Source organism: Dermochelys coriacea, chromosome 1 (assembly GCF_009764565.3).
Source record: "Dermochelys coriacea isolate rDerCor1 chromosome 1, rDerCor1.pri.v4, whole genome shotgun sequence".
Classification (NCBI taxonomy): Eukaryota; Metazoa; Chordata; order Testudines; family Dermochelyidae; genus Dermochelys; species Dermochelys coriacea.
Genome location: NC_050068.2, coordinates 227,825,344 through 227,852,007, shown reverse-complemented (window position 1 = coordinate 227,852,007; position 26,664 = coordinate 227,825,344). Strand labels below are relative to the sequence as shown.

At 42.9% G+C, this 26,664-nt stretch overlaps 1 protein-coding gene across 8 annotated transcripts in view; it reads right to left on the bottom strand.

Annotated features, from left to right (window-relative positions):
- PHF21B (PHD finger protein 21B) overlaps positions 1 to 26,664 on the bottom strand; it is a 165,949-nt gene that overhangs the window by 114,557 nt on the left and 24,728 nt on the right. For 6 of the 8 annotated variants that reach the window (XM_043515424.1, XM_043515426.1, XM_043515431.1 and 3 more), the window contains one exon: positions 18,892 to 18,952. The exons of 1 other annotated variant lie outside the window; for it this stretch is intronic. In XM_043515424.1, the coding sequence (XP_043371359.1) occupies positions 18,892 to 18,952 (61 nt within the window). Of the gene's footprint in view, positions 1 to 18,891; positions 18,953 to 19,722; positions 19,750 to 26,664 lie in introns of those variants that run through there. One more of the 8 variants, XM_043515457.1, reaches the window with a different exon arrangement.

Below are 26,664 nucleotides of genomic sequence, written 5' to 3'. Positions count from 1 at the left end.
GGCACAAAGTTTCTGGGTTGATAATATTTTGGGTCCTATATACTTCCCCCGCCTTTGGATACCTGACGTGCACATGACATAATACGAGGGTTTACTCCTGAGCTCTAAAAGGTGGCAGCTCCACCATGCTTTCATCATCTACTTCTACTTTTCACCATCCCTGAAACATTTTTACAGCCACCTAAAATGGAATGGTTTCAGTGCTGGGGGTTTGCTGCTGGTTCACTGGGCCCAGCTTTTATTAAAATTGTTGAATTGCCTTATGTACAGTGTCTAATTCTTTTGTTTTGGGTAATGAATGCTTAAAACTAGATATAAAAAGAAATGTATTATTTTTAAGCCAAAGCTACACAGTTTTTTGCCTGTCCAAACCTCTGCTTTGGGAGCACACAATAAGATCATTTGATGGCTTCCTCCCATGATCCTATCCTAAAAGCTTGAGAGGAAAAGCAGAAGCACCGTACACATGACTTAAATACATCAAACTAGGCTGTAGAGCAGAATTGGAAAATGGAAAACTCAGCAGGACCAATCAAGAGGCTTTCCTTTATCTCTGAGGACTTAACCATTTAATAGGAGATTTGGCTATATGGTTATCTCTGCTTCCCAGCAATAATAAATTCTCCTTCTATAGTGCCGACCATCAGAAGATAGGCTTTAAAATCATGGGATTAAAAAAAGAAAAGGAGTACTTGTGGCACCTTAGAGACTAATAAATTTATTTGAACATAAGCTTTCATGAGCTACAGCTCCCTTCATCCGATGAAGTGAGCTGTAGCTGTAGCTCACGAAAGCTTATGCTCAAATAAATTTGTTAGTCTCTAAGGTGCCACAAGTCCTCCTGTTCTTTCTGCAGATACAGACTAACACGGCTGCTACTCTGAAACCTGGGATTAAAAAATAAATTTGGGGTGCTTATTGTTTTCCTTCTCGTTTCTGAGGCTTCAGGGTGCATTTGCTTCACATATTATTCACATTTCAAGCTTTTCTCCACAACATGACGCCTAGAAACTTACTTATTTTTGTTAAAATGAAAGCAGAAATTCTCATGCAATCTCTTGATTCGAGCAGCTGGACTTTAAAAAAACCCCAAGTACCAAACATTGCAAGACTTGTGATAAAATCATCAGAATTGGCAACATTAGTTAGCCACAAGATACCCAGAACTATAAAATATTAAATTCATTATGCTGGTGAAAATACCACTAAGTAGGGCCTATCAAAAATAGGTATGGTTTAACAGAAATAGTAATCTTTATAAAGCACCACAAATTCTGAAAAGACTGTTGATGAGTCTTCATGATTATAATGAAGCAATTGTGATATACAATTGATAACTCAGTGGTATATTCTCCTTTTGTTCCACGCATAGAGACTGCCATGGATATTAATGGGAGCTTTGTGCCTGAGGTTCCAGAGTTAGTATTGAAGGATTGATTGTATCTTAAAGTATTGTATACAGTTCAATTAAACACCCATAGCTGGCCCGGGTCAGCTAACTTGAGCTCACAGGGTTCTGGCTGTAGGGCTGTAAAACTGTGATGCAGAATGTTTGAGGGGGACCCCTCCCCCCTTGTGGGGTCCCAGCCCAAACCCAAATATGTACAGGGGGCGCTACAGGGCAGACATGCCTTACAACTAAACTAAACTGTGTTTATAGTGTTGTCATGGTTAGAAAAAGTGACTAGACAAAAACAGTGCCTTCTTAATTAAAAAAAAAAATCTACCTTCTAAGTGCATTTAGAGTACAACACGATTACTTTATGTCAAATATAAGCATTTCCTATTCCTTTTAGCACTGCAGAACCAATACAGCTGGGGAGAGTGAGCTGGATGGTTTTTTGGAAGCTCTTATCCAGGTTTCAAATGCAGAACCGTTATCGTGGCTTATATGTGAACCAAAAAAACAAAACCAACCAGCTTCATTTTCAGAAAGAAGGATGTATCTGAGGGTGCTGGCAGTTAGGAAAACCTCTTTTCAACTGCAAACTGAGCAGATTTGATCTTGAGTCCCTGAGGTTATGTTTACACTGCAATTAAATAACCGTGGCTAGCCCATGCCAGCAGATTTGGTCTCAGGCTATGGAGCTGTTGAACTGTAGTGTAGACATACCCTGAGAGACAATAAGCACAGAACCTCAAGAGACAATTTTTACAGGATCACTTTTTAGAATGAAAATGCTCCATTCCGCTCTTGGTTCCCTTGTGCTCTTGGATAGGAAGAGGAGGAGGATGGTACAATACTGGTTGATGAAGGCGGAGGGGGAAAAAAGCAAATACCAAGAATCAACAAGAAAACAGCTGCACTATTCTGAAAAGGATTGTACTAGGAAGGAGGATCAAGACCAACCAAAGGAAATCAGTGAAGGGTAAGAATTTTAAAGAAAACTGTCTTATTCGTTTTGGCATCTCATGTCATATCCCTTCCTACACTCAAATGCCAGAATTATCAATATTTTGTCTCATTGATCTCAGTGTTGATTTTAGCTCAGAGTGAGTGAACAGGAAAAAGAAAGCAGGCAAAGGCGTCTGGTGGGATGAAGAAAGAAAAGGATCCACTTGTAATGAAACTGATGCTTTGCTTTCTGTACCCCAAAGAAATTGGAATCAGCCATACTGTAAATCATTCTCTGAGAATGTGTAGTCTGAGTTGAGACTGAGATAGAGAGACCCCAGCCTGGCAAAAGCTTAGGAGATATTCCTCTGTTTTTTTGTTGACCCCTGTCTAGGACCTGGCCGCTATCTTCCAAATCTTCATGCAGTGGCACCCACTGCCATATGCACGTTATGCACAGTGTGTACTAATGGCAGTTGTGAGGGGCAGCAGCACTTGCTGCTCCACTGTCCCACTCGGGTATGGCTGCTGGCCCTCAGTCACGAAGGAGGGGCTAGAGAGCCAAAATGAAATGAGTGGTGTTGCGATCCCAATGCACCAGGTCATATCACCCATCAATTCTGGGCCTGCCAGTCCCCCATCATGACTTAGGAGCCATGGAGCCAAACCTGAGGGGGCACAGTTGTGGGTGGGGTGGCCAGCACCGCTGTTCCCAGCTGCTGCCAGGGGGCCAGCTCCCGATCTGGGCTCCCTCGTGGGGGCTTGCCAGGCCTCATCCTGCATCCAATAGCCTGTGTCCCTTTCAGGGATGTGTAGTGACATTGCATCGGGGTAGGTCAGGCTGGATGGTGGGGAGTAAGCATGGCATGGACTCAGCAGGCGAGGTGCTGGGGGGTCAGCAGCTGTAGTGGAGATGGCCCTACAGGGATAGACAGCGTGTACCAGGGGAAAAGCTTCTGGGGCGCCCCTGCTTTGCATAGTCTCTCTTTGCTTCTGGTAGTAGTAGAAGGCAGAAACTTAGTATCTTATTTTTACTACATGAGTCATGAACTCTGACAAGTAAACTTTTAGTACAATAGACACTCATAAGTAGCAACATATCGGTGCCCTTTTACCATGTTGCTCCTAAGTGGCTGTTGCTGTTATGGGGAGTGTTGACAATTCACAGGAGGAAAAGTGTGAAATGTTGCTCATAAGCAGCAGTTGCTCTTACAAAGTGTTGCGGCAAAAAAGCATCTCCTGTACAGCTGTTATGTCTTAAAACCCTTCTTCGTCTAAATTGGGATTAAGTAACATAGTGAAGGAAATTTCTTAACTATACAATAAGAGGTAACTTTTCATGTGCCAGCTCCACCTTTCACACCTCTTAAATTTTGCTAGGCAAGTCCATGCCACATGTTGCTGTGACTTGAAAAAGTCACAACAACACTGTCAAGAAACCAATAGCCCCTGCCATTTATACATGTGACAGTTAAACAAATTAAATCATTTCAAGGAAATACTGAACTTCTGCAGAATTGTCAGGTTGCAATCAATTAAAGCACTCAGTAGATCTCATTCTTATATAGGGCCTAATCCTGCTCCCACTGATGTCTACAGAGTTTTACACTTACTGCAACTGGATAGGGACCTGATATAGCTCCTTTTTTGTACCTGTAATCCTCTACCATATGATCATCCAAAGGGCATTAGACATAGCTGACGACTACTTTGCACCATGGCAGTTGGAATTGCAATGTCCCATCCCTGCTGTTGTTTATGTTCGACAGTACAGAACTCATCTTTATGCCATTCAAAATGGCAGTCTGTAAAGCTAATACATATGCCACTATGAGTTTAGTTCTATTGTTGGTGTTTATAGTGGATTTATTATTTCAGTACTGCGATTTTTGTGTGCGTGTGCGTGTAAGATTTAGCTATATAAACAAAGTGGACTCCAGAATAAGATGTACACACATGGAGATATTTCAGAATAGGTATTGTACTCTAAATTCGCACCCTACCTTACTCCGAATTAACTTTTGAGTATAGACAAGTCCAAACACTATAAACACGCATCATATAATGGAATCATAGAGACAAATTTACATATGCTGACCTGGACCAGCCCACTATCTCTAGTTAGGACAAAGATGGTCTTTGTCTTATACATGCATATAATGGGGTCCCACGATTGCACTGGGGCCTTTAGGCATACTATATTAGGAAATAACTCCTCCTCAAAGGATGTTTTTTCCCCAACTGATTTTTAAGTACTAATTTCCTCCTAAAGAATCTTCAACAAGAGCATTAAAAGGACAAAGAATAGCTCTTTGAAACTGGAATTTTGTTTTTTTTTAAATTGGGCTGATGTTTTAAAAGTTAAAATACTGGTCTCTGGAGTAAACAAAGACTTCCAATGGCAATATTTTATATTTCTATAATATCGGTCATCCCAAAGGCTCCTAAAACACTTTATAAATGAAAGGCAAAATCTTGACATTCCTACTCTGTCCAATAAAAAAAAAAGGTTACTCACGTCTCGTAACTGTTGTTCTTCGAGATGTGTTGTTCATGTCCATTCCAATCAGGTGTGTGCACGCGCATGTGCATGGTGGTTGGAAGATTTTTCCCCTAGCAGCATCCGTAAGGCTGGCCTCAGTGCCCCCTGGAGTCGCGCCTTCATGGCGCTCAATATAGAGCCCTGACAACCCGCCACCCCTTTAGTTCCTTCTTGCCAGCTACTCAGACAAAGGGGTGGGACGGTGGGTATTGGAATGGACAAGAACAACACATCTCAAAGAACAACAGTTACGAGAAGTGAGTAACCATTTTTTCTTCTTCGAGTGCTTGTTCATGCCCATTCCAATCAGGTGACTCCCAAGCCAAGTTCAGAAGGTGTGGTCAGAACTGTGTGACTCCCAAGACAAGTTCAGAAGGTGTGACTGGAGTACTGCTCATCCGAAGGCTGCATCGTCTCTTGACTGCTGGGTAATCACATAATGCATGGCAAAAGTATGTATGTAGGACCACGTCGCTGCTCTGCAGATTTCCTGGGTGGGAACCTGAGCCAGGAATGCTGTAGATGAAGCCTGCACCCTGGTGGAGTGCACAGTGATCGGAGGTGCGGGTCGTAGCACTCACAGATACAGGAAACAAGCCATGACAAGATGCGTTGGGATGAAACCAGCTGACCTTTCATCCTGTCCACCACTACCATGAACAACTGGACCGATTTTCTGAATGGTTTTGTTCTCTCGATGTAAAAGGCCAGCACCCTGCCGACATCCAGAAAGTGGAGTCTCTGCTCCCTGCTGCTGGAATGAGGTCTAGGGTAGAAAACCGGGAGGAAGATGTCCTGGTTGATGTAAAACTGAGAGACAACTTCGGGAGGAAAGCAGGATGAGGCCTGAGCTGAACCTTGTCCTGACAGAACACGGTGTAAGGAGGGTCTGATGTCAAGGCCCTGAGCTCAGACACCCTCCTGGCCGAGGTTATTGCTACCAGGAACGTAACCTTGTAGGAGAGGTACAGCAGGGAGCATGTTGCTAAGGGCTCAAAGGCGGGCTCCCCCATGAGCCTAGAAAGGACCAAGTTGAGGTCCCAGGCAGGGACTGGCTGATGGACGTGAGGGTATAACCTGTCAAGCCCCATTAGGAATCAGCTGACCATGGGGTTAGCAAATACCGAGTGACCCTGCACACCCAGGTGGAAAGCCGAGATGGCAGCTAAGTGCACCCGTATCGAATACAACAAGAGACCCTTCTGCTTCAGATGGAGGAGGTAGTCCAGAATGCGTGGCACTGAAGCTAGCGTCGGGGGCGAACAGCGCTGCACCGACCAGATTGAAAATCTCTTCCACTTGACAAGGTACTCTAAGTGGCTCTTGTAAAGGATTTCCTATTGCCAAGGAGGACCTATTTCCTAACCTGGTCTGAACAGGAAAGCTCCAACGGATTTAACCATTGAGTTTCAAAGTAGTGAGATGGAGCGACTGAAAGTTCGGGTGCTGGAGACATCCATGATCTTGTGTGAGAAGGTCCAGGGAGAGAGGTAAGGTAATTGGGGCTCCCACAGACCTGTCTAGGAGAGATGTGTATCAGTGTTGACGGGGCCAGGCCTATGCTATCAGTATGACCCGAGCTCGATCCCTGTGGATCTTGAGTAGCACCTTGTGAACGAGCGGTATGGGTGGGAAGGCGTTAGGAGAGAACTTCCCCAGTGGAGAAGGAACGCATCCGTGCTGGAGCCCGGGCTGTGATTTCGGAAGGAGCAGAACTGCCGGCACTTCCTGTTGCATCATGTGGAAAAGACGTCTATTAGGGGAAACCTCCACCTCTGGAAGATTGAAATTGCGATGTCCGGGCAAAGGGAGCACTCATGGCTGTGGAACGACCTGCTGAGGTGGTCTGCCAGCTCGTTCTTAACTCCGGGGAGGTATGACGCCTGCAGGTGAATTGAATGTTCTTCACAGAAGTCCCACAGCATGAGGGCTTCTTGGCACAGGGGAGAGGAGCCTGTTTGTTGATATAGAACATTGCTGTCATATTGTCCGTCATGACTGATACACATTGCCTGGTTAGGTAAGGACAGAATGTCTGACATGCTAGGCGCACCGCTCTGAGCTCTCTGACATTGATGTGGAGATGCAGATCTGCTTGGGACCAGAGGCCTTGAGTTCTGTGGTCTCCCAGATGAGCTCCCCAGTCCAAGTCTGATGCGTCCATCACCAACAACAGAGACTGCTGTGGGGCAGCAAAGGGGACTCCTAAGCACACCTCCTGAGCATTGATCCACCACTGGAGGGAGTCGAGGACAGGGTGAGGCAGAGTCACGAGCCTGTCCAAACCGTCCTAGGCTGGCCGATATACTGATGAGAGCCATGACTGGAGTGATCGAAGCCTGAGTCTCATGTGCTGCATCACGTAGGTACAGGTAGCCATGTGCCCAAGGAGTTTCAGGCAGTTTCTCGCTGTAGTGATAGGGAACTGCATGACACCTTGGATTATGTCATTGAAACCTCACCTGTGGCAGGTATTCTTGGCTTGGGTCGAGTTCAGTACTGCTCCTATGAACTCTATCCTCTGGATGGGAGACAGAGTCAATTTTGCTTCGTTTAGGAGTAGACCCAGGCTGTCAAAGGTGGCTCTGATAAATGGGACCTGAGTTTCCACTTGGGTCCTGGAGAGGCCTTTAATCAGCCAGTCATTGAGGTATGGAAACACCTGTACCTGGTGCCTCTGCAAGAACACAGCGACAACTGCCATGCACTTGTGAATACTCGAGGTGCTGTTGACAAGCCGAACAGGAGGACAGTAAATTGGTAGTGGGTACCGTTGACCACAAACCTGAGGTACTTTCTGCGGAGCTAAGCGATTACAATGTGAAAGTTCGTGTCCTTCAAGTAGAGGGTGGCATACCAGTCTCCTGGATCTAGTGAGGGGATGATGGAGGCCAAGGAGACCATGCGGAACTTAAGTTTCTTTACGAAGTTGATGAGTTCTTGCAGTTCCAGAATAGGCCTGAGGCCGCCCTGGGCTTTTGGTATTAGGAAATATCGGGAATAGAAGTCCTCTTCCCTGTGCTCCTGAGGAACCTCCTCCACTGCCCTTTGCGATAGGAGCAACTGCACCTCCTGGATGAGGAGTTGCTCTTGAGAAGGATCCCTGAAGAGGGATAGGGAAGGGGGGTGGACCTCCTCCTCATGGCTACCCCAGTCACCATGACCCTAGTAGCGGCATCTGCAGCAGCCAGTGCGGCCTGGAGGGAAGCCTGGGAGACTAGCTTCCCCTTATCCACCACAGCCAAGAACTTGGTTCACGAGTCTGACGGGAGGAGCTCCGTAAATTTGGCCATCGCCGCAAAGGTGTTATACGAGTACCTGCTGATGATCGCCTGTTGGTTCAAGATATGGAGCTGCTGACCCCCTGTAGAGTAGACCTTTCTCCCAACGAGGTCTAGACATTTAGCCTCCCTGTTTTCTGGGGAGGGCCCTTGAAAGCCCTGTCTCTCACACTGGTTAGCAGCGTCCACAACAAGAGAGTGGGTGCGAGTATAAATGTTCAAACCCTCTGGAGGGCACGAAATAATGCCTCTCATTGAGCTTGGCAGTGGGCGGCAAGGAAGCTGGGGTCTGCCACAGGGTCTTGATGGTGTCTACAATGGTTTTAATAAATGGAAGGGCAATACAGGAAGGTCCTGAGGGGGTGAGGATGTCCATCATGGGATCAGCCTCCTCAACTACCTCCTCGGCAACTGCTACGGCACCCTGTTGTCCTCGAGTGCCAGGGCTATGGCTGTACCCCCCAATGCTTCATGAGGTGATGAAGAAGAGGAAATGCTGATAAGGAGCGGATGCTCCCTGCCATCTACCCCAGGGGGTCTCTAGACTCTCAGGGCAGCGTCGGTGCCAGTGGTGTGCTCAATGGTGCCAAGGCTGCAGACATCGGACCAAGTGTTGGCGCTGTCATCAGTACGACGGGAGGAACCATCGATGGAACCAGTTCCAATCCACTTGTCTGCACCGACAAAGACAGAGGGCCCGTTGCTGGCATCAGCGCCAGGGCTGTCAGTGTCTATGCCATAGTCGCTGTCGACAATGGTGCCGCCATGGGCATTTCAGCGGTGCCGAGGATGGTGCCGGTGCCAAATCCGGTGCCGGAGTCAACGACGATGTTGTTGTCAGAAGCGTTGGTGTGTGAGCAGGAGCTGAGGGAAGATGCGTAGCCAATGGTGGGACAAAGGTGTCCAAGGCCACAGAAGATGCCACAAAGCGGTGACCTTGGGTCCCTCCCTGTCCTAGCAGAAAGGTCCAGGGGGTCCAGAAGGGCCACTGTGGTGGGTTCTGCCACTGCGGAGGCCATGCCTGGGACTCTCTCCTGTCTCTCCCTCTCTCTCGATCTGTGGCTTCTGCTTCTCCTGGAGCGATAGGAATCAGATTCTGACTCCAAGGTCTCTGAGACTGAAAACCATGGAGGAGCTAAGCCACAGTACCTCGCGAGCTCGGGGAGTGGGTAGGTTCTCTGTCCAAGTGCACTGGTGCCGAGGGACATGGAGGGGGGAGTGCCTGGACATCATAGCTGGCTTCCCTCTTGACTGCACCTGGGGGTGGGGTGGGTCCCCCAGCACTGGAGGTTCTTCCCTTCTTGGGGAAGAGAAGAGCGCCGTAAGGTGCAGGAGGTCCCGTGGAGCTTGGTAAGCTTCCGGCGTCAAAGGGAGCCATAGCTGCTGTGTAGGGACTGGCGACTGTGGGGGACCGGACTCAATTGCCTCGCCTGGGCAGGAGTCAACGTGGCCCCCGTAAGGGATCCGGAGCTGTGGACCGTCTGGTCTCACTTCTCCAGATTTAGACGGAGGTGAGCGGCTGTCCGACTTCTTTTTCTTCTGAGGCACCAGCAAATGGGATCAATGCCTGCTCTCAGCTGGGCTTCATGAGGTGCCGTGTTGGTGCCGAGTGTCTCAGGACAAGTCCTTTCTCGGTGCCGAGCTTGACGACGGTGTCGGGGGGCTCCTCACCAAGGACGAAGCGTTAGAAGCCGGGTCCCTGAGCCAGGGTCGGAGTGGGGGCATAGAGCTGCCTCCATGAGGATCACCTTAACCCGCTGTTCCCTTTCTTTAAGAGTTCTAGGGTGCAACTCTGGGCAGATCTTACAGCAATCCTTTTGGTGGTCCTCCCCTAGGCACAGTAAACACGAAGAGTGTGGATCACGCTTTGTGCGGGGCACACAGTTTTTAAACCCCAGGGACTGCAGCATACCACAGCTCTGGGGAGGCGGAATGGCGGGGGCACTACCCAAAACAACTCTATACTAAGAACTCTAATACTAATAATGGATACTAAGGTAACTATATACAGGTAACTATAGAACACGCTTGCTAAGAAAGGGCTAAGGGAAGTTCCAGTCAACCGTCACTGGTGATAAGAAGGAACTGAAGGGGTGGCAGGTCGGCAGGGCTCTATATTGAGCACCATGAAGGCGTGACTCCAGGGGGCACTGAGGCTGGCCCGATGGATGCTGCTAGGGGAAAAATCTTCCGGCCGCCGTGCATATGCGCGCACATACACCTGATTGGAATGGACATGAACAAGCATTCGAAGAAGAACTTCCATTGATGTCATCAGATCAAACATATCTCTCTGACTAGGATTTTATACTGTGCTCACCACCATGGTATCAGAACGCCTCAGCCTTGGCTAAGAAAGAACTAAGTACAATCTAGCAAGAACTTCAGGATTTAGCCCAATTTATATTCACCTTACTGAACTGGAGCCCTTTCTGGAGCAGATGGCAAAAGCCAGGTATACAGATATAGCTTCACAACAGTGAGGAGAAGAAATATGGTCAAGGACCAAACAACCTTCTGTTGCAAAATGTACATGGGTTCTTTAACCTTCATGAAGAGGACCTTGTGTTTTTAATACAACATCCAAAGCACCGAAATACAATACTAGAAATAATGAAAGGCAGAGCTACCAAGAGTAGCTTTCATGCTACAATCTTTTAATATATACTCAATTCCAAGGATACAGGAGCCAAACCACAGAAAAAGCAGTATCTAATGTCCTTCTTAATCTTTCTTTGGAGACCACTGACAATTGTAATAAACAGTATCTGATTTTAAAGAGTGTCAGGGCAATATACAGGGTCTAAATCTAGCAAGAAAAAAAAAACAGGCAGAGAAACCTCAAAATGTCATGCCTAGCAAAATGTCATATACAATAACATTACAAAACAAGGATCTATACACCAGTGATAAACTATATATGTCAAGTTCTTTCTCTCGCTACCTCAGCACTATTCACTAATTTTAAACCTAGTCCCATGAGAAGGTACAAACTTCTTTAATATAGCCCACACTGAACTGTTATTAAGACATGCATCTTGCTACATAAACAGCTCCAAACAACAGCCTCAGAAAGATATTTGTAGCGTTATGTATATAGCCAACTTTTAGTTAATTTTAAGTGGTACTAAATGTTCTGTTCCCTTCCGCCAGTGTATTTTTAGAAGGAACAGCACAATTTACTGGAAATGTATGTGTTGAAAGTAAGCTTCAGATTTTTACTTAAGTGTACTAGCGGAAAAAAAGATCCTGGAGTTCTAAATATAGTTGAAAATGCCTTTTGTAGTTTTAGAATCACTGAAAGAACCTACACTGTTTTCCACTGTTGGAATGAATTGATTGGGCATTTTCTCCAGGGAGATCTATAGTAACATTGCCTGTTTCTTCCATTCTTTTTAAGTACTACATAGAACTGCCATCAAGTGAACTTTTCAAAAGCTTTATGTGAAAGAAGAGTGTTGCTGTGCTACAGCTTCAAAAGAAGAATTGAGTAATCAATGTGTTAATTAAAAGACTTCTTACAGAGAAGCTTTTTTTAAACTGTAAACTCAAGGCCCTTGATTCTGCTATGGAGACCTTTGTGTGCTATTGATAGATTTTTACACTTACCCAAGCGCCACTATGTATCACTCATCGCCTGCCCCTGTATACACTTGCGCACGTGCATGCACACGCACAGACTTGCTTGTTGGTTAATATTGGAATATAACTACTTGAATTTTCTGCCTGATTTTAGCCATAAAACAAAACAAAATGTAACTCCTTGTCCTAGCTAAAAGGTCATGCTGCCCCATTTTTCAAGATTTATTTTATACCCACAGAATCTTCTACCTTGAAGACATTTGCTTATCTCCAGCATTTTTTTTCCAGTTGTGTTACCTCTTCCAAGATGCTACCAGAAATTCTTTTTTGATATTCATTTCCATACACAGACCCCTCAAGGACTCTGACACCAAATAAACATGCAAGTGAAGGACATCACTATTTCAATCTAAAGTCCACATCCAAAATAAGAGAAACAATTTAAAACTTCACAGAAAGAAGAAGAAAAAAAATGGTCACTCTAAACTAAGATTCATCCATGCAAGCAAACCAACAGTATACTGACTATTTTTTAAGCCTGTTGGCACTTTTACAGTTAACTTGCTGCATTTGAAATTGAATCAATACTTCTAATTATGTCAATTACAGCCTTAAAAATAGAGTGAGCTACAGTGGAGGTGAAACCAGGATATAACTTGATAATGGATTCTGGATATGCTTTAGCATAGTTTTCAGATCAATATACATCATTTATGCAAATACAAATTGCTCAGAGATTGATTATGAAGTTGAATTTAAATGACTGGTATGTTTTTGTAGCTTGACTAATAAAAAACAACTCTGCGCCCTTTTCTTCAAAACTTATAACTAATAGCCTGAATTTCCAATGTTTGAAGAAAGGTAGAGCTTTTTAATGTAAACTAGCAAAATTAAATTGTTTTATTATCTTTAAGTTTATTGATGTAATCTAAGGTGTCCAGGGTCTTTCAATATTTCCATCCATCTACAAAAGTACTTGGCATATCAACTGCATAGGTTAGTTTCTAACATGCACAGAAAGACAATCCTATTTTGAAGGACACGCTGTAGCGTTGCTCTTTTAAAATCTAAAAGCCCAAATCTGCTCTTATTAATGTCAATGGCCAAACCCCCATTGACTTCACTGGGATCTCCCAGGAACCGCAGCTGCAAAAGGAGCAGAACGTGGGGCTGCCGGGCGGCCCCACACCAGCAGCTCCACTGGCACAGCTCTACCGCCCCCAGCCCAGCTCTTTCACGCAGCTGCGTCTCCTGAGTCCTCCTGCCTTGAGGTCTGTATAGCAGAAGTCTGGCACAGCAGGAGGAGGACAACCCCCGCTCCCTCGGTAACATAGGATGGATATGGATCATGGGGAGAGAACAGGGAAAGTGCAGGGCGGGGAGGAGTCACATGGGTGGTCACGTGGGAAGGTCACATGCCCCGCCTTTTTGTCCCTCCCCTAGTGCTTTTTATGCTGTGCCTTTTAGATTATATATAGGGGGACTGACTGACCATGTGATTTCAGTCCCAGGAGAACTACCTTTTGGAAGCTCTATACTCCATTCAGGAATGCTATAGTTGGGACTGAGCAGTCACATACTATATTTTGGGGCATACTCACATGTACCAGTGGGTGCTGACGGCTTCTGTGGCTGTACCTAGAATTTGAAACCTGGATCGATCCCATGGTCTGATTCCAGAGATAACCTTATGGTGAAACACTTGGCTTGACTTAATTATTTCCACACCATATAGACTAATCTGTGTACTTAGATTCTGCTGGTGAGTTCCTAACTAACATTACTTGACTGCAGAATTTCTAATTACAAGTATTACCATTTCTAATCTTCTGCAGCTCTGCCTGCTGTGTCTGCATCCGAGTCATCACATTACAAGGTCCTCTATTGTCTTACTGCATTTTTCTCAGGCCTTCCAATGTTAATAAACCAGAATAATGAAAAACTAGGATAACAGCAAGTCTAATCAAGATGAAAGCACATTTTAGTTTTAGGCTCTCTAATAATGGGGGACAACTGCAAGCTATACAAGCTTAACAGATTTCAGAGTAGCAGCCGTTTTAGTCTGTATTCGCAAAAAGAAAAGGAGTACTTGTGGCACCTTAGAGACTAACAAATTTATTAGAGCATAAGCTTTCGTGAGCTACAGCTCACTTCATCGGATGCATTTGGTGGAAAAAACAGAGGGGAGATTGATATACACACACACAGAGAACATGAAACAATGGGTTTATCATACACACTGTAAGGAGAGTGATCCTTCAGATAAGCCATCACCAGCAGCGGGGGGGGGGGAGACCTTTCATGGTGACAAGCAAGGTAGGCTATTTCCAGCAGTTAACAAGAATATCTGAGGAACAGTGGGGGGTGGGGTGGGGGGGGAGAAATAACATGGGGAATAGTTTTACTTTGTGTAATGACTCATCCATTCCCAGTCTCTATTCAAGCCTAAGTTAATTGTATCCAGTTAGCAAATTAATTCCAATTCAGCAGTCTCTCGTTGGAGTCTGTTTTTGAAGCTTTTTTGTTGAAGGATAGCCACTCTTAGGTCTGTAATCGAGTGACCAGAGAGATTGAAGTGTTCTCCAACTGGTTTTTGAATGTTATAATTCTTGACGACTGATTTGTGTCCATTCATTCTTTTACGTAGAGACTGTCCAGTTGGCCAATGTACATGGTAGAGGGGCATTGCTGGCACATGACGGCATATATCACATTGGTCGATGCGCAGGTGAACGAGCCTCTGATAGTGTGGCTGATGTGATTAGGCCCTATGATGGTGTCCCCTGAATAGATATGTGGACAGAGTTGGCAACGGGCTTTGTTGCAAGGATAGGTTCCTGGGTTGGTGGTTCTGTTGTGTGGTGTGTGGTTGCTGGTGAGTATTTGCTTCAGACTGGGGGGCTGTCTGTAAGCAAGGACTGGCCTGTCTCCCAAGATCTGTGAGAGTGATGGGTCGTCCTTCAGGATAGGTTGTAGATCCTTGATGATGCGTTGGAAGCTTAACAGAAGCAGACTTAACAGAGAAGACGGAGACTTCCCGATCAAGCTACAAAGAACTTGCACTGAAGTGAGAGATGCAAGAAATAAACACCAATGCAATCAGTTGCAGAAAGATTGAGATCGTTTAAGGATTTAAGCTAAACACAGCTACTGGAGTTCAGCACAAATAAATACAAAATAAGACAAGGAGCAAAGAATTCGAAGAGTGAATATCAGGTAAATGGAAAGGTGAGGTAGAACAGAAAGCAGAAAATAGATCTGGGAGTTGTGACACAAAATAAACAATCCCTAACGCTATCAACCCAAATGTTGAAATGCAGTGAGGAAAGGAAATAGAACACCAGTACAAGTGGAAACAGTAAATTTATGGAGGCAATATTAATATTATACTATTAAGCACTGATTAGACATCACCTAGTGACTTGTCGGTGTTCTCCTTAGAACAAACAGGTCAAGCCACTTTGCTCCTTTTCACTCAGCAATCTGCTCTCATTATTTCTCAATGTCTGCTCTAAAATAAGCTACACAGTGGCCACTGGCCATCTTTAAATCTATAAAGCTTAAAATCTCAGCGGTGGTGAAGAAAGCAGCAGAAAATTATAGCTCACATGAGAGAAGTACAGGATCAAGAAAAAAATTTAATTTGTCTGTGCTGGGTAGTGAATTTGGAGAGCAAAAATTATTGTGTACAGAAACAGGCATAACAACCTCTCAGTTTACACCAATGAACCTGACTATACACAGCACTGGTCAAAACCCTCTGTGAAAAGAGATATACCAATGAAATTAGTCCTCTGAATGGAGAAGAGGAGATTTTGTAGGGATGGGAAAAAACTGGCCAAATTCTCCATCACAGCCAAAAACTGGAAATGCCTGTGTCCTCTGATAAAGGCTATGGGGCCAACATTCAGGGAACCATTTGCTCACTTAGTGCCTCATCAATGTAGCAGGGCAACATGCACAGCAATACTAGTTCTATCTTAAATCCTAAATGCTAGGACTCATATACAAGGTGTACTCACTCTATCAGATCAAGTTGTGGGGCCAAAACTTCCTACCTTTAACATCAAATCAAAACACAGTAACACCACTTTTCCAATCCCATCTCAGTTCATGCTGAATGTAGTACCCAGTGTGTGGGTTCATACTGGAGTTGCAGCCTCACCCACTGAGTCTCAATTATATATGTAAAGTTGGGGTCTCATCCTTAATCCAATCATGGATGGTGATGGTTCTGTGAACCATTCAACTTGCAGTCAATAGCATGAACCATACAGCAGCACTCAGACAACTATTCTATCCTATAGTGACACCAATGGGGGGGGGGGGGGGGGAAAGGGGCTTGGAAAAAAAATCTAATGTGTCTTTAAAATTCAGTTTAAATTAATCTGACACTGCAAATATTATTATGCATAACTGTAACATTACAGCATGATATCACTGTAGGGAGGAGTTAAATTATGGAAATGCATAGTTAAGGCATCCAAATAACCTTAACTTGATTGGAACTTTTAAAAGGTTAACCTGAACTCTGAATTTCCTGGATTTATAATGCTTGTTTGGGGATAATTGCAACATCCTTTGTGATGAGTTTTACCTCAAATTACTCATTCATATACTCTAACTTAAATCCACCTTAACATACTTTTTGTCTGGGAATAGTGAGAGAGAGTCAGTTGAAAATGTTCCAAAACTTTTCAAAATTTTAGTGAAAAAATGGCGAATTTTTTTTCCCCTCTTCATCTCCCTCACACTCTAATGCTAATAATGATTATACTCATAATTATTATCTAGTTTTGTCCCTAAGATCCCATCAAAGAGAGAATTAACTCTTCAACATATCCCTATTTCTTCCTTGTGATTATGACACTAATAAAAATACAGAATAACATTCCATCTCACTCACACAAAGGAAGCACAGAGATTGCAAAAAAACCCAAACAAACGAATACACAGTTGTTTAAAGCTATTCTTTAGAAATAATTATGACAAATCTCTCCGCAAGTAAGTTTGATTTTTCACCCGGCACCTTGATTGCACATTATGCTATGTGGAGTTTTGCTTGCTGCTCACCAATTGTAACCTCTGTGCCTCATGAATGCCACTGTTCAACATTCAAACTGCTTTGTCTCTTTCTGATATATGCCTCTTCTTCCTTGCCTTTCTTTTCCCTTTTCCTGTCATCCTTTGTTCTGCCCCTGATAAAGGCCCCTGCATACTGAAACCCAGTGGGACATGACTGGAGGCAATAAGTATGGCAGTAAAGCAGCAGGGTTTCTACATAGTAAAGTCTTGCAGCATATACTGCTTACCCAGGTGTCACTTACATGGGCTTTGAGAATTCCTATCTCCTGCCCTTTCCTCCCTGAAGAGTGAGCCACCTGTCTCAAATGCATTTCTTGGAACTTGCACATTGCTTCTTTGGCCTGAATTCTCATCGATACTAAGGCCATTTGCATCACTCACAGTAGAAAGGGGCCTTAAAGTATATTTATGCCCACTGTAAGGCTTCTTTACTGCCATAGTGGTATATGGGGCCTTAGTATAAATTAGAGTCATGCCCTTTGTCATTTAACTTTGTCAATACCCAATTTAACAATTAATGCTAGAAGCAGCACTATATTATCTTAAAACCTTGATGGTCTGGTTATGTGTGGTTCATAGGAAGTACCAAAATGATAAAACAACAACAACAATAAACTTTATGCTATTATGGCAATTTTCTTCCTAGTATTTCAAAGTTTTTCACAAATATTAATGAATTATGTCTCACAACATCCCATTAGAGGTATACAAGTATTAATTTATTATTATTAATATTTCTATATTGCAGATAAAGAAACTGGGCAAGGAACAATCGAGGGCCTGATTCTGTAAGGTAATGGGTACCGTTTGCAAACCACTAAGCAATCTAAATCCCACTGAAGTAGATGAGAGTTGAGGGAACTCAGCAGCTTACATAAACTTCCCACATGATCAGGCCCAAAATGACTTGCCTAAGGTCAAATAAGAAGTCAGTGGCAAAGACAGAAACAGGCTATGTATAAAGTTTACTAAAAAAAAAAAAAAAGATACATACAGTAATGTGAAATTGCACTATATATATTCCTCATTCAATTAAAAGCAAAACTGCACTCAAGATACAGCACTGGATTGCTTGGCTCAACCATTCTGACTTGGAGTACGCATAACTCTTTAAAGCTCAGTTAGAGATAAATTATGCCAGTATATTGCTTTCCTGATTAACACAAATGGTCAGAAAAGATAATTAATTGCACAAAGCCCTATTCAGATCTCATCTCATCTCTTGCTCACTGACCATAAACAATTTTTCAGGGAACTTCCACCTCCACACTAAAAAGAGAGCATTAGCTGAACTGAATTCTGTAATAGTTTTCCTACTGTATATATAATGGTAGTTAAAATAAAACTGATTTCAGACTCTGTGTACTTAGAGAGATCAGCATGTGAATTACAGCCCAATTCCATTCCCATTGAACTCAATAGCAAAACTCCTATTAACAGCAGTGGGAGCACAAACAGGTTCACTATTAGAAAATGAGGGCCAGATCCTCAGCTGGAGTAAATGGTGTAGCTCCACTGACATCAAAGGACCTATGCCAGTTTATACTATCTGAGTACTCTGCCCAGGATTATTTACCTCATATGCTCAAAATTAGCATTGTTGTACTTTAAACCTCTTGTAAAAAAATTTCTGAAATAATTTTTAAAATGCTATTCCTAGTTCCGCCCCGCTGCCTTCAAATGTGTGGCTCAGTTGCCTGCAATGCTTTAAAAATCTCAACATTAGCCTTTAGTATTTTGTGTAGATAATAAAAAAAAGGCAAAAATGCAATAGCATTCCGATTTAACCTCCTTTTTTCCCCTCCCTAAAATCTCCAAAAGCTACACACTTTAATTTCCTGTAGTTAAATCTGAACATCTAATTAAAAATGTGTTCGCACCCATAAGAGTGATGCATATTGAGAAAAAAGGAGAATGGACTGGCTTGTCTGCAATTGGCACTTTTATCATAAGGCATTTAAAAAGCCTGACAGCTAATGCTCTTTACCAAGGAAATGCAAACTACATACCTCCAAAGGAAATTATAATGGTTAATGAGATTTGGTTTGGTTTGTGCATCATATTACCTGCTTTTCAGAGAGAATGATGCAGCCTTCTATAGAAGCATGATACGACTTTAGGTGGGAGCTGAAAAGGACAGATTTGAACATAAGATTTATCTCAAAGTACGTGTCCTTGTTTATATACGCTGTCATTTTTCATATCCACCTTAACCATTATACCTCCTTAGCAATAGAAGTCAGGTTCTTAATTATGTGGATTTTTTCATTTTAACGAAGGGAAACAAAGATCTTCATGAACATGCTCACATTTATAACTTATTTACAATGTGTTCTCAGAGTTACAATAACTCAGGGCACTAAAGGTGGAAGTCACAACACACTAGCTACAGTATTAATGCTTTGAAAAATTACTAGCCAAACAAGAATTTTTATTAGTCGGCCTTTCGTGTTATATGTGCTCTCCAGGGACTTTGCAAGACCAGAGCTTACATCATTTTCTGACAATTTTACTAACTAGCCTAGGATATTATAATATTAGATGGTGATTTACTAGTTCTATTAAGTCCTGACACTAAAGATGTTTTATGTAAAATTAGGTCTTAAAACAAAGATTTTCCTCCCAAGAGGGGAAAAAATAAAAATAAACAAACAAAACTGTTTTACATTTAGGCTACAGAAGTGAACATCTGCAGGATCTGAACAAGAAAGCTGTTAACTGTCCAGTCCCGTTATGCAAGAACCAATTCATGTTCACATAAATCTCATCTGAAGACAAACTGCATTTGATGACAACCTGTGTAATGTTTATGTATCTAAAAGTTCTCCCATTGAAGATCCTAATGTTACATCAGAATCTCAGTGCCACTTCTTTATGTAAAAAGGAGAGTTATTTACCCATCAGCTGTACTCTCTGGAAGGCAACATCAAATAATGATCCACATTCCTGGCTCTTGAGGTCTCCAATGAGTGACAATAGGAGAGCAATTCATAGCTTGATTAGTAAAGATTTTTGCTTCAAGGCAAAACTATTAGGTGCACAGGCCTCAGGAGCACAGTATAAAACCTGCATCTTTTCCCATGTAAGCCTGGTTCTAAGTATTACAATAAACCAAGGGCCTAATGCAGCTCCCATTGAAATCTATGGCAGAACTCCTGCTGACAACCGTGACATTTGTGATCTGGCTCAAACTCTCAAAGGAGATCAGAGGGGAAAATAAGTCTATTTTCAGTACATTCTATTTAAAGATAAATCTCACTATTTAAAGTGAGAAATTCCAAGCTGAAATTGATAGAAGTTCTTTCATTCAGAATGATTGTATCTGAGAGTTTTCCTGTAACCACATCCATCTGAGGAGGAAACTAGATCTGTCTCACCCTGTTGTTGTAGCCATGTTGGTCCCAGAATATTAGAGAGAGAAAGTGGGTGAGGCAATATCTTTTATTAGACCAACTTCTGTTGGTGAGAATCCTTCAAGCTTACACAGAGCTCTTCTTCAGGTCTGGGAAATGTATTTGGAGTGTCACAGCTAAATATGCTAAACAATCTGTTCCACCTTGTATTTAGCTGTGACGCTCCAAGTACATTCCAGACCTGAAGAAGAGCTATGTGTAAGCTGGAAAGCTTCTCTCTCTCACCAACAAAAGTTGGTCCAATAAAAGATATTACTTCACCCACCTTGTCTCTCTAATCACTTTGGAGAAGTCTTCTAAAATCATGGAATCTCTGTAATTTATAATTTCTATAAGTCATGGAAGCATGTGACTATTGTCATTGCACTACTTAACCCCTTTTTTAAATAAAATGCTGATGCTTCTAGTTCGGCTGATGGCCAGTTGATTCAGGTTCTCTCATCAAAGACAATCTGGTTCAATAGCTTATGAAGTCTTGAAATCACTGAGATGATGCATTTGAGAGTGTCTGGAAAGGTATTCTTCTTCCTTCTGTATTAAGGTTTAAAAAGGAGGGTCTCATTGGACATTGTATAATTTCAAATTTTGAGTGATGGCTAGCTGACACTAGATGTCTGACCCTGCTCTTATTCCCTGGTTGCTGATGTAAAACACTGCTGCCAGATTGCTTGTATAATGTGATCTTGGTTGAATACTGAATTTCTCAAGGTCTAAAAATCCCGCCCTCTCCAGGGTATTTTGGCGTAGGCAACTACAAGACTAAACACAGTGAGTGTAGATGTCTTGCATCTGCCCCTAGCATCTTAAAAAAAGATTAGACACACCTCTTGTTAGGACAGACTGAGGATAAGAAGTTTGGAAATCTGCTCTAATCAGACTGAATTCAGATTCATACAAATCAGTCAGACTCACAGGGTGAACCTGAGACTGTAGACACTTCATAACCCTTTAAGGCTTTTTTGTGCAGGGTGGAGCCATTGGCACAAAAACAGAATTAATGGACCAGATCCTTAGCTGACCTAAATCAGCATAGTTCCATTGAAGTACACCCAGTTATATCTGCTGAGGAGCTATACCAATTTACACCATCTAATGATCTAGTTCAATATCTTCAGATCCAAACATCTTTTAAGTGCTCTTCCCCAGTACCTGCTGGTTCTGTTTTATTTTCCTGACCAAGGTCATCTTCTGTTGGATTCTGATGAGAAAAAGTGAGACTGCGAGTAATTTATGATGAACCCAAAGGCTTGTCCACACATAAAAATTGCACCAGTGTAATTAAATCAGTTACTAAATCATGTTAGTTGAATTAGTGCAGCTCCCTGGCAAGGATACTCTTCAGCTGGTTTAAGAGCAGCTAGTAGTACCATGTTAGCTTAATTCAGTTTTAAGAATGCCCACCCAAGGAGGTTGCAATGATTTTATAAATTGATTTAGAAACCAATTTAGTTAAACTAGTACTACTTGTGTGTGAAGGCCAGGCTTTAGAGCCCAGCACAAAATTCAAAACATGCCATTAGCTTTCAATATTATTAGGTGAATATAAGCATGAAAAGAAAAACTAAGTAAAACAAACTTTTAGCTTCACTTGCAGATGGTAAATTTGCAAGAAAAAAATACTAATGTTTTGGATGCATTCGGCTTTTGACAAGGAGACTAACATGCCACTAGTGTCTAAAATTCAGACTTTGTTATAGTCATGGCAATATAAATGAAGTTTAGAATGAATACACGCTATTATCTGTATGGGGTAGGTGTGAAAATTAATTACAGCTACGTAATATTTCAACATGAGATGAGGAATATGGTACTTCACTTTCTGTATGCAGCCTTCCTTTTTCTTTCCTTGCATTTTATTTTTTGGATCAAACAATGTTTGTGAAAGACTGAATATTTATTCTTGGTTGGTTAAGGACTTTAAATGTACAACCTAGAGCCCATTTCAATGCCTTGGAAATAAACAGATGATTTATATGCCATGTCCATTCCATTCCTGTTCTTGATCAGCTAATTACATATGAAACCTGTGTATATCTTAAAGATAAATGTATTTTAAGCAATTCTGAACACATACTGTACTAACTCCAGATCAAAAGGCAGGAAGGACTCTGTGTCCTGACATGAGAGACAGTCCCCCTAGTGACAGTGACCTGAGTATGAAAACGGGTCAAATGCCTTTTGATGTGGGGAAGATTGGGAAATAGCCAGAATAAAACCCTTTTTTTTTGTCCTTTGGTAGCAGAAATGTAATAATGAAGTCTTCTAAGAGAGAGATGATGTTTTGGTTGAAGTGCTACCTCACCTTCCAGAGGCCTGAAAAATCATTTAATGCTGGGCAATTGGGGGTGAGAGTGGAAAAGCTAATTTTGTACCTCTTTTTCCACAATCTATAGGAAGCACCTGGCAGTGGTGATCACAGGCCACTGAAGTGTAAATGTCACTTGAATAGCCTAGACAGATGGGGGTTTTTTTCAGGTAAAGATTAGGATATTGGCTATATGTTCTGGGGGGAGGGGAAATAAGATTTTTCATACATGGTAGGCAATATCTTATGACTCTCAGGAGCATGGGGATAGGAAGCTCTTCTCCTTGTTCAGGATGGCCACATCTCTTAAAGCCATCTATTTGATCCGTGCAGCCTTATGTGAAAGAGCAGGGAACTCTTAGTGAGCTGGCAGAGAGTCTTAAAGGTGAACAATTATTCACATGAATTGTGCTCTCCCTGACCTTATCTGTAACAAGATTCCTTCCAGTGCAAAGAAGGTCATGGTGCTATTCCCTTAGTCATGCATTCTTCACAGCACTAATACCAGTAGCAACAAAACTTATTGCTGTCATGTGTATCAAATGCTTGTGATACTTGGCAGTCTCCATATCTTTCACGGTTCTGTTTAGATTAATTAGTTAGCAAAACACTCTGAAGATTAAAAGAACAACAACATAAAAGTTACGTACTATTGTTATTCATTATTGTTGCTTCCTTCCCTTTGTCCTATAAGACAAATTTCAGCACACACTTAGATCTTGATCTACAAACTCAAATTATAGTTGGCCTATCGTATTCAGCAATATGAGTGGGGCACAAGATTTGTGGATTGTCATATTTAATTTCTGTCATCACACCGTCTTGAGGTGAGTGAGATTATTACAAAACAGGCAGAATATTTCAATGACATATCAAAGAGCTAAGAATTATTATGTTTATTGTTTGCTTGCTGGATCGAGAATAAAGATGTAGTCAAATCTCTTCAGTAGCTATCCAGGGCAGGGGCGCATGAAGTCTCCAAGCGTAGGTACCTGTCAAAACGCTCTACCTCTCTTTTACTGTCCATAGAGCTTCCAAAAGCAAAGCAGTCATCCTTGTAACAAACTGGGCTGGGGAAACTGGGGATTAGCTAGAGAAAGCAAATATAGATCCTGTGACACAGAACAGGAGGGAGAGGCACAGAAATTAGAGAGGAGAAAGAGAAATCAGGGAACTCCAGGAGGAGCACAGAGGAAGTCATGGGAAAGAAAGAGAAATGGGAGAAGCAGCCTCCAAGCCACAGGCAAAATGTTGCCAGGTCCTCTTCTTGTTCCATGAGGGAGTCCCTGATGAAGACATTCCAGAGAAGAGAAGCTGAACATCACGTTAGGACACCAAACCCGCACCTTCTTTGCCCTCAAAATCTAAGCTTGACTCGTTAGCACCGGCACAGGCAGGTGTAAATTACCCCTAGAGGTGCCAGCCAGCCCCTTGCATCCCAGAGAGTATTCACCCCAAGCAAAGGCAGGTAGTTTCCCCCCACCCTAATTCTGATTTTCCACTGATGGGGCGGAACCACTGATGGAGGGTGCCATCGGAGCTATGCTGGTGGGATCTGATAAGGAGTGGCACAGAATCAGTGCATCTGCAGCCAATCTAGCCACACTTGCTCCTAGCCAACAATGCACCCGCCCCAACAGAAGGGAGATTATAGTTGCCCTATGATGCTTCATCATCCCTATTGCCTGACAGACCTCCGTCCACTTGCTACTTGTGTCAACACTTAGGCCAGCAGAAGCCAGCATAAACCCAGGGTGACCATCACGCAGAGCTTTATGTGCATGAGAATTACACTGAAGTTCTAGAGCTTCTTGTGATAGAATTTCATGCACTGATTACTTTAAAACACAGAATTTTCTCCAAGTTGAGAAATCTCTTCCATGACTTCTGGCCTTAATTTGAAGTATCTTGAAAGAAAGAATTCAAGGAAGCCTTTCCTCCTTGCAAAGTGAACAGCTTATCCAAAAGTATGAGAGCAAGGTTCCTGTGCTCTGTGCTAACAACCTAGATTTGAGCTCCTACAGCTAGTCTGGCACAGATGTTGGAGACTTTCAATATGTGGCTTCCTTCTGGGCAACCCTCGTAGCCTAAGGCAGGTCTGCAGACAGCCCCTCACCTCTGTTTCCCCTTCTGATTCCTCAAAAACTTTACACCGGAGTTTTTTTTCTTCTCCAATAATGCTCCTTCTCCCAGGGACTCATTTATTGACAGAAAACAGAAAAAAACCCTCAGCCCCAGGGCTTCTCCTCTCCCCCCCCGCCCGAGTCTGCTGTCTGCATCACTTCCCTGCGTTGGCAGGCCACTCTCAGAACTACCTGGCTGGACTCTCTTCTTACTTCTGCAGATTCTTCTCTATTTCCATCCAAAAACAGTTCAAAATGAGGAGACTAAGTCCAGGCATCGACCCTCTTATAAAGTCTCCTTAGGCCTTTCCTGCCTTTTAATCTCAGTACCAGGACTCTGCTGGAGCCGACTCTCTCCAAGCAGCCTCTGATCTCCCTGAGCATTTCCCTCCTTGCTTTCTGCTGCTCTTTATGGATGAACCAGGCGATCACGGTTGAGGTGTGCCTTCTGAATAATCAGGGCTGGCTGGTCCCAGGACTCTAGCCCGTATGGAGCAAACCACCCTGTTATGGCTCTAAACAACCTCATTGATCTTGAATGGGTGAAAAAAGACAATCCAAAGGAAAAAAAGACCCAAACTAGAGGTCTGAAACACAGACGCCAGCATTAACAGTAAGAAGTAAAAAATATTATACTAATATTATAACGTGCTGACTACTACCATGTAAGCAAAAGATGTGATTAGCTGCAAACAGGTAGGATTGCTCTTGCTGAGATCATTTATAAAAAAGAGCTGATGAATACATAAAGTTTGGTATTCAGCCCCTTTACGACTGTACACACGATGCACGTCAAGCTTGCCTCAAGGCAAAAGTCTTACTATTTGAGCTATAAATCATTCCCCTGATGCCACACGCTGACCCAAGGGTGTAGAAATACACTGTAGGCAGTTCTTGCCTGCCTCTAAGTTGATTCACAATTAAAGTTTAGCAGAGTTGTAGTCTCTGGTACTCCAGAGCTACCTCTTTCAAGTCAGATGGAAATCAGTGTTCCAAATGAATTTTTTTAAAGGAATCTGTTAAAACTCAGTCCTTGGTGGGGGGAACATTCTGCACCATTAAATTCAAATGTCTTAAGCAGCTCCATGCCTAACATGTATGAAATCCAGAGTTCTATCTGCATGAGGCTACAGAGGCAGGCATTTAAAGGACTATTTTGTTAGATTACAACTGAAGGGCAATTTCTTAACAACAAGCGCTTGTGGATTTGTTGTTTAGAGATGCATCTGTCTTTGGTCAGTGGAAGCAGAAGTCCATCTGCCAGAATATGTTTTGTAAATCTCTTTGCAGGCTGCCATTTTGTGAGTAAGGAGTATACAGCCGCCTCGGTCACCCCTCCCTAAAACCATTTGTATAACCTGCCAGCTGTTCCTTTCTCTGACTCTTCTCCCAATTATCCTTTAGGAAAGAGTTGAAAGGGGAAGGGGGGGAGGGGGAATAAGAAAGCATTCCCCTGACAATGCATTCTGGGAGCCATCTTTGTTCTGGTGGAGAAATGGATTGTCAACAAATCATGCCTTCCATGGGAGTGCCTGGCACAGCAGTGATTAGGACAATAATGCACTAGGACAGGCTTCTTGCTAATGTGCGCTCTGGACTGCTACACTTAATATCTTCTATTTTCTCTCATTCATTCATTCTAGAACCTGTCACAATGTCAGAGAATCTTTCTTCCAGGAGAAGGAGGAGGAGGGATAAGGGCATGCCGCAGTAGGAGCAAATCTCAGCAAACAAGCTTTACATAATGAATATATGTAAATAATGCCCATAATTACATTAAAATTAAAAGGCCTCCTAAAAGCAGAAGATTTTATAAGGGCAATTTTTCTTGTGCCTCCTTAGTGGAAGCTGGTGGCTTTTCTTCTCCCCCTTTAACTAGCGATAGTTCGCTTTTTATTCACTTTCTAAACATTTTCATTGCTCTCAATGTGTTTCTTCAATAAGAAATTTCTTACGGGAGGGAAAATGGGGTGGGGGGAGAAAGACGGTATTTTATTT